We start from the raw sequence: 12,817 nt of genomic DNA, 5'->3' as shown, positions 1-12,817 counted from the left end.
CCTTACACGTTGGTGCATAGATATTAACAGAAATAAATCCTCTAACGAAAAAAACATTAGTTTTGAAATATAAAAAAAGAAGCAGAAACACTTAAAATCTTGAGACTTGATGACTTGACAATTGGAGGATATTTATGAAAAGCATTAACCAGGCCATAGTATCAAATATGAGGGCTGATAAGAGTATCCATATCCACACCTAAGTACCTGAGATAATCACAGTATTCTGAGTTTGTTTACTCTTTTGAGATCCTTTAAGACACATAGTTTTCTCTTCCTTTACAAATACCAGGTAATGCCAATTTACAGGAGAGTTTTATGCATAAATTTAAAGGGATTCAAGTTTCTGAAAAAGCTTTTCCCCATGTCTCCATTTTCTTTCAAAAACATAATTCTCTACTCTAATTTTGTTGAGTTATTGGAGAAAGCTAGTTGTTATACTTTATCATCATGGAACCACCACCTTGTCTCCTTGGGAGATCTACCATTTCTGCAGTTCCTCACATAGCGATCATTATCCTCAGGGCGTTGCTGGCAAAGAAATCAAGCCCGAGGAGTTAGTTCAAAATTATAACCATTGTTGATGCATAACCTACCGCGTAAATTCACATAAGATGTTACATATATAGTAATCAAGTATGGCTTCCATCATATTTTCATTCAGTAACTAAACTCACCTTTACAGTTGAACTTGAAAGCATTGAGAGGATACTGATGCATACAGAACTAACAGTCATAGCTGGGGACCATGAATCATACAATATATCTGCATAATCCAAAGCATATTAAATGGATGGGATTTCAGAGATAGTGCAAATGAGAATAAGAATATTATTATCTATTATTTCAAAGTAAATCTCTTCAAACATAAATTCTTACATACTTCACATACTGAGACAACATCAAACAGAGACATTTTTAAAGATGGATGTGAAGCTTGAAATATACTTTACAAGATATGTGGCAAGAAACACAACAGCTATGAAGCACAAAGATTCGAACGACTGGGCAACACCTCATGGACAAGGAGATCCCAAATTCTGAAAAATGTACGACACAGTCCAGCATGAAAACTTAAGAAATTTTCATAATGATCCCCAAAAATAGAAATTGGACATTTGCCATACAGGCATCCATGTGAAATATCGATGCAGCGCCAAAATCCATACTATTTCTCACATACAGTATACCATAGTTCTCCAATATTCTGCCAAGTTATCCTTATGGCCTTAAGACCACATTCCTAGTTTATTCAAACTTCTACTGAGGTAACATTAGAATTAGAATCTTGGACAAATTAAATCAGGAAGACATACACTACAATATTGTTGTTCCACATATTTTCTGAGGTTTATTAACTTCTACAATAAAATCTATTTTCAATTGAGTTTCCAAACAAGTCCTGATACATCATCGTAACCTAATCAAAGTTTGACAAACTCCTAAATCCTGCCTCAAGATTAGAAAGGAGGAGTTGGCATGTAAAATTTGAAATTGTAACTGGAACAGAAGATCCTACCTCTAATATAAAATTATACTAGAAATTTAGAACATATATACATCCCAAAATAACAGATAGGTAAAATACCTTTAAAATGACAACAATCAATACCAACATATGCAAGCACACCACGGAAGAGACAAAGGGCATCCAAGCAGTTACAATGAAGTTTGGCATCAATTGTTTTAAGCACAAATTTCAGTTACAGCAAGGCCTGCCATCACCTCACTATATCAGCAACCCACTGCCAGTTACAGACACAACAATGTCGTATTTGAATAGTTTGCGAGAAGGTCACAGCAGCGGCTGCAATAGGGATTTTTGGTTTGGGTTAGCTTCAAGTTGGTATTTTCGAGGTCTGGAATGGGTATTTTCAAAATTTTAGCTGCTCATTCAAGTGTATTTGGGGCTAACATAGGTTCAATGTGATATTAAGATGCTACCTATGCTATGTTCTGAGATGTAATCCAAGCAGAAAGGAGTTTGTTCTGGATGAGGGTCGCTCCAGTCTTCCAAACTCAAAAAGTCTTACAATTCTATGAGCAGGGTCACAGTTTTAAAGCTGTGTCTTAACTACGTAAGGCAATAAGAATCAAATTAAAATGGAACAGTGTTTAAGATCACAAAAGTGGAGGTAACACCAGTTGGCTTTAAGCATCCCTAGTGGATTTGATCCTCACAACGATAAGAACTACACCGTACCGCTCCTCGTGGATTTGATCCTGCATCCAACCAAATCTTTGACCAGGGAACGAGAGAATTCCATAAATGCACATAATACTTTCCTTGAGTAATTAAGTGGATAACTAGGATGACTTTTTAGGAGGACCTATAGTTTATTATTTTCAATTTAAAGACTAAATTTATTTTCTCAGGCATCAATGATGCATAAACAAGTAGACACCCCATCACTATCCTTGTTACCTTGAATTCTAAGCAAATGTAATTTTGATTCCCATGAGCCTAATACTTCAAAGTGGAATCCAAAGCAATTTACAAGAAACAAAGAATCATCGCTAAAATCTCTAGAATGGATAACATAAAAGTTAATGTAAATGTAAACAAACAAACATGTAAGTATGTAACACATGCCAAAACGCCGCAATGAAAAGCTGTACAAGAACACGAATAAAAATCGGGCACAACATTAACTACATGGTTAGACCACAAAACAGTGTAAATGAAAACATGTTGAAGATTAGCATCATGAAACCAACACAGACATACCTAAACAAATATGGCCATTGCTGTAGATATGAGGATGCATGGGAGCCGGATTCAAGAATATGACCTGTTAAACGTTGATCATAGAATAGCATCAGTAAACACTAGAACATGCAAGTTGCAATAACAACAACAAAAAAGTGATTTTTTTTATGAATATTAAGGGATAAGGAAAAACCTGAGGAGCTTCCATTGGGTAGTTCTCTGGAAAGTCAACCTGAAGCTGGTAAGTCTCATTGGTGTAAAGTGTAGCAGGAGCACCAGTGACTTCAATAACCCACCTTCCACAAATAAATACAAACAAAATTAACAGAACAATGAGGGCATGCATCAAACAAAAAAACAAAATAAAAAAATAAACAAGTATGATCCTTTATAAATCATGAGAGAAAAACAGAGAAAAGCAAATAGGGAAAATGAAAAAATGGGAAAGAAAATGTACCTCTGGAGATTATCAGAGACTTTATGGTTGAAACCAGTTGGGGGATTTACCTGCCACTCAAGAAGCTCTTTCTGAAGCCTATTGCATGCAATCTTGCTCAGATTCTGAACCCACCGATGATCGTAATTCAACATAAAAAGAAGTGAGAAATGGAGGGATGTGAAATTGGGAGAGAGATAAAAAGAGAAGGAGTTAGAGGGAAAACCTTGCGAGAGGAAGCACAGGAAGTGGTCATGATTTTTGCGCCTACAGAACACGGTGGGAATGAAATGTAAGATTTCTTTCACAAATATAAACAAAAAAGGACAGGGACAAATAATACGAGGAATATTATTAAATAGGAATGTGATTAATACCGTACAGGTTGTTACAAAGCTTTAACAAAGTACTATTTAACTTTAATAAAGTATTTATAGTGATTATAAATTACAAGAAAATTAATTGCTTAGGAGATATCATTACATACACCAAAAAATTAATATATTTGGTATTTATCAAAAAATTATAAATAAAAACAGAAAATTTAAAGAGTTTTAATGTCTATGTTTGAGTACATATTTTTTTATATAATTAATATATCATGTATCTAGTAAACATTTGAATATTCCAAGTTATATAATATGAATAAATAAAATCATAATTTAAATCAGTTGCAAAAATATTAAATGCTCTGAGTGGAAATTCAAATGAGCAAACAAACAAATGGACAATTACAAATAAAACGTTGCTATAGTAATGTAAGGTCTCACTAGTTCTAGTTCTCTAAGTTCAATTCTTGAGAACGACATTTGTTTAGATGGACATCCACGAACCCAATAATAATTAATTTTTTACCCAAAAAAGATAAAAAATATTCTTGATAATACAAAAAACAAATCGACAATGAAAATTATTTTTGAGATATATATATATATATATCAACTCTTATATTGTTATTTTGATGAATAAAGGAATTAAAGCATCATTTTTCCTTATTGATGTTGTCACTTGTACTCATTTCTTTACCGGACTACAACAAAGATTGATTAATTATTATTCATTCTCATATATATTGCTACTCATTTAATGGAAATCAAAATACAAAGGGTGAACTAATCATATGATTATTTGTAAACAATGATCAATAATTGATAACCATCGAGATAAATGATTAAATGTTGAGTTAATAATTACTCAATGACGATGTTACTCGGGATAAGTGATAATTTCAAATTTATTGCATAAATATAAAAAAAAAGTGTAAAAATCAAATTGATATTACAAAATTATTTGATTGATTTTCTGAATATTATAATTGATTATTTTATCTAATCCATCCTGGATGAAAATGGATGAATTTTGAGCATGAAGTCTGACAGCCCTTTAACCACATTGCTTCTGTCTTTTTAAATAAATTATACGGACGTTTTAGCAAAATTATATAAGTCATCCCTCAATTTTTTAAACCTACACAAACTCCTTCATTTTTATATTTTTATTACATTGATCACCCCTGAACGTGAAATAAGTGTAATATTTTAAACAAAAAATGTGATAAATGCAATTTAGTTAAACAAAATATGGTATATTGCGGAGACAAGTTCAAATAATATATGAGTTAATACATATTTATCATTTTTTCATTTTTGGTTCATTACGATATAGTATAAGAACGATTTAAATAATATTTCTTTGAAATTGTTGATACATTTTGTAACAAAAAATAATAAAGATACATTGATTTGTATATTACGTGAATTTGTCTCCACAATATATCATATTTTGTTTAACTTAATTGCATTATCATATTTTTTGTTTAAAACTTTATATTTATTTCTCATACAAGGTGCCCAATGTAATGAAAATGTAAAAATTAGAAGGTTATGTATAGGTGTAAAAAAGTGAAAGTTGGTTTATGTAATTTCACTAAAACTCATGGGTATTAGTGTAATTTATCTTTTTATGATATCCTTCTTTTTATATTTAAAAACATAGAAAGCAAAATAATAATTTTTATATTATTCTTAAGATCTATGGCATAAGTTCACACACTAAAATTAAAAGCCTGCTGCATCAGTCAAAGATGGTGACCTTATTAGTTATTGAAAGGGACGTGGTCATAATTTTCGCAAAAATACAAAACAGACAAATGTGTCACAAAAAATCTGGAACCACTGAAAATCCTAATTTGATGCACTCCATAATTTTGAATCCAACTTTTATTATAAACCAATCACAGGGGCTGCAAAAATTGAAGGAGGGAATTCAATACAAAATCTCATCAAGATCCCTTCCTAGTGACAGTGATGTTCAAGTAATAAGGCTCTTACAAAATATGAAGGATAGTCCGATTTACGTAAACATTTCATTATATAGAAGTTGTTGCAAATTTTGGTATTTTATTTCTCCTAATCTCAGAAACTACACAATTATCATGGAATCAGATTCAATAACAATGCACTGTTGCCTATCAAAATAGAAGGTTTAACGCCATGACAGAACAAGATTCGCAGGCACAAACAAACAGAAATGTATTGGAGGCATCCACATAACATGTGGTGTATATGAAGTTAATATTTATACTTTATTCCTTGTCTTATTCCAATAATGACAATAAAAAAACACCTATCATTTTCATAATTTCAAAACCCATATAAGGTTTGTCTATGTAGCACTGCACTTGTTCTAGCAGCTACCCCAAAACCTTTTCGCATCTGCACAACAAAATAATACAAATAAAGGTTAGAAGTTTATATTTTCGATTTGACGTGATCATATTAAAGTTTTATTGGTTAAAAAGCTAACAAAGAAAATTAAATTGTTAATTAAAAATTATGAATGACTAGCTACGAGAATAGATAGGAAATTCAAAATGCTAATTTGTATACACATGTATATAAATAAAAAGATGTTTACCTAGCATGAATAGAATTTTCATGGATAGAATCTACACGACAATGAGTTTATTTTTTAGGTCATTTGAATGACACAATATCTGACAAGAACGAATACAAAACTGTTGTGACTGTTTGCATTCACTAAGACAGTTAGTAAAACATTTGGAATTGGTTGTGTGTGTGTATGATGATGTTTTGTCAGGAAAATCATAGTCACGAGAAGCTTGTGCAGCAGTAACTAGCACAAACACAATCAATGATAGCATTGCCAACGTATGCATCTTCATTTTTCAAATAGTATGTTGTTGTTTTGAGGCTTAGAGCTAATTAGAAATTTATAAGCAGAAGCATTGCTCTTACTATGTAAAAATCAATTTAAATTTATTTTATTAGATTATTATATATGGAATTGACTTGAAAATTCAATTAATTGATTTTTATTGTCTAAGTTGATGATTATATTCGAAACTTATTTTGGTAAACACCACATTGGTCGTTACCATCATTAATAAATAGTTATTAGTATTAATGTAATTAGTTGTTAAAAAGGTTTGTAATTATTTGATTCATGATTCATCATTAATAAATTATTCTTTATTTTATAAAAGTTCTTTATTAACTGTTCGTGATTCATTATTAATTGATATTTCATGTTAATTTTTCATTATTAAAAGAGGAGATTATATTCCCACTCCTTCAATTTTAACAAATTATATAAATCCTTTTTTTTTCTACACATACACAAATGACTCTAAATTATACATATTATATTACGTGTGAGAGACAGATAATTGTAATTTTTAAATAAAAATATGATAATTTTAATTAACTTGAACAAAATATATTATATTGTATAGACAAATTTAAATAACAAGAGTAAATATCTCTTTCAATTGGATTTCCAGAAAATAAGGAAGAAGATGAAATTGTTTTATTGGTTATTATTGAATGAATTTACACTCAGTGAATATCTTTATGCATGTAAAGAACAAAAAAGGAAAGTACCTAATTAGCTTAACTAAAACAGAAAACTAACACTATATATAAAAAGTAATTGGGCTGGTGGATACAGAAATAGGAAAATGGGCTTAACAGCCTAATACAACATAAACCAAAGTTATTATATTCAATAGGTTCGAGTGTGCATTTAATTAACTTTGCACTAAGAAGCACTGAGTATCCCTCTGGCAACTTCCAATGCAACTTCTAAGAGCCCCCAGAGCAGGATTGCTGTGATTTTATCTCTTAAATTTTGACAAGTGAGATTTCTTGAAGGACAACTTTAGGTTCTTTCGTCTAAGTATTTTGTACTGTATTTTTTTAATAAAAATATAATGTATACTGTAATTTATATTTTTTTCAGCGGACCTCATAAACACCCAAAAAATAAGGCCTTTTGATGAACATATAGAACGGCCTAAAATATTTCTAGTTTAAATCGGCCTATCATATGAGTCTATTTCCATCTCTCCTAGTGTATGAAATTGTTTTTGAGTTTCTCTCACTGCATCTATGTTGATTACAAGAACAAAGATCACATGTCCCAAAAAAATTATATCTTTATGTTTATAGTTAATCAAATTTTAATAAGTAATATAAAAATATTAGTTTATATTTTATAGCTCTTCCATTTTAATAACATGTCATTTTTTAATTTGATTGAAATATCAAATAAGGATGTCAAATGAGATAGATGATCATCATTATATTTCTAGTAGCTCACATTTTTTCTTTAAAAAATTAGATGGCATGGTTGGTTCAATGATTAGACCATGAATTAATTGTAATTCGGTTTGAGCTTTGCTATATCTATATTCAATTCTTGCTAATAATTCTCTTGATTCTAAAAAGTAAAAAATGTGCATCCAATACTTCTTAAAATATAAAAAAAACATTTATACTTTCTTTAGTGACTGCAAAGATTTGTACGAGAGAATAATAAAAAGATGGAGCATTCCTCACTGGGTTCAATCATTCTTCTTAGTGACGTTGAATCATTAATTTAATCAATTAAACCATGATCCAAAACCCTGCCTAATTCATCTCCGATTCAATTTTCAAAAAAGGCACCGAATTACACTGTACTGATATCAAACTTTTCTAAAATACAAATCTTTAACTATATATATAATGATGTTTTGGTATAAAATACATACTACTTATAAGATGGGTTTTGCAAATCATTGCTCTAAGGGTAAATATGTAGAGTCTACCTTAGAAATTGGTATGTTTTATATTAGTTGTCAATTTTTTGAAGTGTTTCAAAATTTAGATTCTTTACATATTTGGTTATATAAACATTATCTTGAGAGAATGATCATCAAATCTATTGTAAGATTAATCCTCAAAATATAAAGATGTTTTGATATAACCAACCTAGGAACGGTGATGAAACATAAGTAGCAATTGGAATATGGTTTGGAAATAATATGGATGAGTCAATGTTTGGTCTTTTATGGCACTATCACTGACATGGAAACTGTTCACTATTCAGAACTGATAAAGATCTTCTCTGTTAATGAAAAGACAAATACATATTTTTCATTTATTTTTAATAGTAAAAGTGTGATCTTATTATAATCAAAATAATATATATGATTTCAGTGTGATTTCATTAATGGAGAGAATTTTAACTCTTTAGGATTAGGATAGGGAAACCTTCCCCCTCTAATTCACATGCAAAACAAGATTGACTGCATTGCATAGGCTCTTTTTAGTAATTTAAATATAAATGTATTATTGGGATGGTGCATGAGAAAGAGACAGTGTGTGTGAGTGGAGAAGACTGTGTAATACTGAAGAACGATGGAGACTAGACATAAGGCATCAATAACTGTAACAAGGATTTGCTTTACCAAAATTCTCAAATATAGATAAAATAATAAATTTTTAATTCATATTTCAATTTTGTTTTTAAATATGAGAGAGTAGATACCTGTTCCAAGAAGTGTCCATAATGGAAAAAAGTGGAAGATGGAAAAGACGCTACGCAGTTAGGTGCCCCTTCCTTTATTGGACCATAACCATTAACCTGCTTTCTCTCACGTGCACACCCACCTACTTCATTTTATATTAAAATATTAATTTTATCACCATGACCATTTTATATTTTTATGCAAAAATTATTTTTATATTCACGAACAAATGAATTAAGTTTCATATAAAGTCAACTAATTTTTATATTTTAATAGTTTAATGAAATAATAATCATATGTTTTAGAATGTTATTAATAATTATTGTAATAATATGCATAAACTCATAATATAAGTACAATGTTACTCAGAATTGTAAAATGATTTTTTTCTTCGTAAAAACAAATAATCTACAGTCACCCCTAAAAGATTACACACTTACTGTTTGTCATAGAATGTTGTCTTGGGAATCACTAAAATCGTTATTTTAATTATAATTAGGTCAAACAAATGCATTAAATTTTAAATTAAACCATAAAAAACACAGTTTCAAGATAAAGTACAATTAGTTTTATACTTTAATAATTTCATGAAATATTAACCAATTATATATTAATTATCATCCACTATTAACTAAAAATAATATACATAAAACATAAATGATGTGTTTAATATGTAAAAAATTTATACTAAGAATACATAAATATTAATCTCATGTAATAACATAATATGCATAAATTTATACATTGAATGGTAAGTACGTCTATATATAATATGTTAGTCAAGTTATATTAAATAAATTATAAAAATGCTTAAATATGTTTTTTTTGTCCCACATCTATGAGTTATATTGATTTAAGTCCTTTGCTTTTTAAGTATTTGGTCCCTCCACTTTGACTTAAAGTTTATTTTTTATTCCACTCTTAATTTAAATGGAAATATTAACATGGATGGACTAAAAACTTTAAAGTAAAAATAAACAAACTAAACTCATCGCAACTCAAATATATCCATAAAAATGAGTTGATTTTAGACATCTCGTATTTTTTTAAGTATTTAATCCGTTCATGTGAGTATTTTCAATCTAAGTTAAGGGCAGCATGAAAATAACAGAAGTCAAAATAGAATAACTAATTACTTAAAAAACACAAAAAAGTATAATTCATAATTATATAGCCTAATGTAATAAAAAACAATGCTCTATTACGATTGCATTAATCGTGTTATTTGTCATTTTTCTTTACATTATACTAGGCTTAGTAAAACACAATGTTGAATGTTTCACCCCCGTGAAAAGTGAAGAAATGAAAATTAGTAATGTAAAGTGTTAGATAAAATTAGTTTATGAGTGCCAATAAAGTATTAATCTAATGATATAAAACTATATAACCAAAAAATCAATAATTTAATTTTTTGGAGTACTACTCATTTGTATGGACAATTATGCAATTCAAAATATATTAGTTTTTTGATCAAATTGCGAGGTACAAAAATTAGTTTATGGGTGGATTAAAATTTGTAAAATTAAGTCATAAATTACATAAAATAACTTCTAAAATAAAAATTAATGTCATATATATATATATATATATATATATATAAATCCTTTGACCAAGACTACAAATTTATTTTCAATCCTTTAAATAGCCTCCCCTGCCGAAAGCACCCCTATTATCATTAATTAGGATAGATGGATATAATAATGCAGATAATATTCATCCGAAATGTATGGAGCTAGGAGTAATGTGTTAGGTGCGAACTCATCCAATATATTACCTCAATAAAATATTATTTTATATTTTTATAATTTTTATTTCTTAATTAAGATATATTTTGATAATATATGATACTATTGGATAGCAAAAGAGACACATATCTTCATTCATTAGGTGAACCCGATATGGGGATTAAATTTATTGATTATTTGGTGCCTTGGAATCTTCATAATCTCACTATGGAGAAGGTCAACGCTTTTCAAGATCTTTATGTTTCTTTATCCGTTTTAAGTTGTTTTTACACGAATTCAAGTAAATTATTTATTTTTTGTCGTTAATAAAATTAACGTTGTTTTTCTTCTTATGTTATTTCCAATTTTTCCCACTTTAATCTATTGCCATATATTTTTTAAAGTAATATATCATCTTAAATTGAGATAACAAAAATTTATAAGATAATGACACTAAAAAAAGAAATAGAATGATTACTCTAACATGGATATTATATTAGAGCAAAATATAATTTCAACGGCCGAAAGGCCAATTGTATTATTTATTATTTTCTATCTAAGTGGAAGTGGGTCCACTTATTGATTTGATCATAACATTCATATGAAATTAGAGTACCTACTAACGATCCTTAAACATCAGATTCTGACCAAATATTAATCATGGCTCGTAATTTTATTTTTTTTGTTGATTATTATATTTGGAGGTGAGTACAATTATGCTTGACTTATCATGAAGCAGTATTAAATTTATTGTGTATATAAAACAGAGTAGTTTGTTTAAGTGTAAAAAATAAATATTTTATGTAGCTAATTGAATTCTATTTGTAAATTGATTTTTTAAGGAAAATGAAGATGAATGAAAGAGTTAAGAATGATATCACAAATATATTTCATCATTTTCAATTTATTTTTTCCAATATTATCTCCAAAAATTATTTCCTTTTTTGTAGGCATTAAAAAATAATTTTGAATAGTAGATCAATTATCACAGGAACGCTTCAATACATAAGCCACTTATAATACTTCAACCGAGATGCATATCTATGAACCCAAAACTTGAAATAATTTTTCTTATGGTGTAATTTTTATTTCCTATATTGTCCTTAACATTATTTAATTTTTACAAAAATATTATATAATCCTAAGTAACTAGTACCAATACATTGATTAACCACATATCTCACCTTAAATTAAACATTATCATAAACACAAAAAATATAATATATAGTACACCGAACACAACAAATACATTTTAATTAAAAAAAATGAAATATGTAGTATTACACAGTATTTGCTGGCAGACACAAAATACATGTATACACTAGTATCTATAATCTATATTACCTGATGATATTAATGAATTGAGATGATCTTACTGTAGGAAAAGAGTTTAATGGCAGTATAATTTTGTGGACAGAGATGAATAATCCCCTCCATGTTTATCTAATTTTTTGTATTAACACGAATATCTTTACACTCTCAATACTTAAATTTAGTGAAGTCTTATACCATAATTAACCCATGTTTACCTAATCTAGTTCCATGTTACAATTTAGACATGAATTTAGATTTACAAAATTGCTCATAAACAATCATCAAGAATAAAACATTATAATACAAATAAATAAGCTAAAACAAGAGGAGGGAAATTAAAGGAGTTAAAATAATAAATGTTTAAAGCTAGAAATTAAAGATTTGTGTTTAAAACCAACCTCACACCACTTTTTTCTTATGTTAAACTGTATTGTGTTTAAAATAATCCAGTTTCATATCAACACTGAGCATATCAAATGGAAAATGACCAATCCCCCACCACCATTTTACTTTAACAAAATTTTAAGCAAAGATTAACTAAACATATAATGAAATGTATTTAAGATTTATCGCATGTTTCTTTGAGATTGTTTTTAATTATAATTAAAGTACATTTGTTTGATATAAAGCCAAAATACAATAAAATTTTACTTTCCTATTTTGCTATTCATATTTTTAAATTTTTACAATAAAACTATATAATCATAGATAATTATCATTGACATATCTTACCTAAGTTGAACATTATAATAAATAAATAAAATTATAACATAAATTATATCAAATATAAAAAACATTTTAATTTTCTAAAATAAAATATA

At 28.3% G+C, this 12,817-nt stretch overlaps 1 protein-coding gene across 1 annotated transcript; it reads right to left on the bottom strand.

The window, feature by feature from the left end:
• LOC109348712 (probable ubiquitin-conjugating enzyme E2 16) lies at nt 140-3,502 on the bottom strand. Its single transcript, XM_019589253.1, has 6 exons — nt 3,373-3,502; nt 3,168-3,271; nt 2,904-3,006; nt 2,729-2,792; nt 678-766; nt 140-531 (listed from the first exon to the last, which is right to left on the bottom strand). Exons 1-6 carry the CDS (start codon nt 3,400-3,402, stop codon nt 436-438), a joined length of 486 nt encoding a protein of 161 aa, XP_019444798.1. The 5' UTR covers nt 3,403-3,502; the 3' UTR covers nt 140-435.

Source organism: Lupinus angustifolius, chromosome LG06 (assembly GCF_001865875.1).
Source record: "Lupinus angustifolius cultivar Tanjil chromosome LG06, LupAngTanjil_v1.0, whole genome shotgun sequence".
NCBI classification, from domain to species: domain Eukaryota; kingdom Viridiplantae; phylum Streptophyta; class Magnoliopsida; order Fabales; family Fabaceae; genus Lupinus; species Lupinus angustifolius.
The sequence above is the reverse complement of the archived record's forward strand: the minus strand, read 5'-3'. Positions and strand labels throughout refer to the sequence as shown.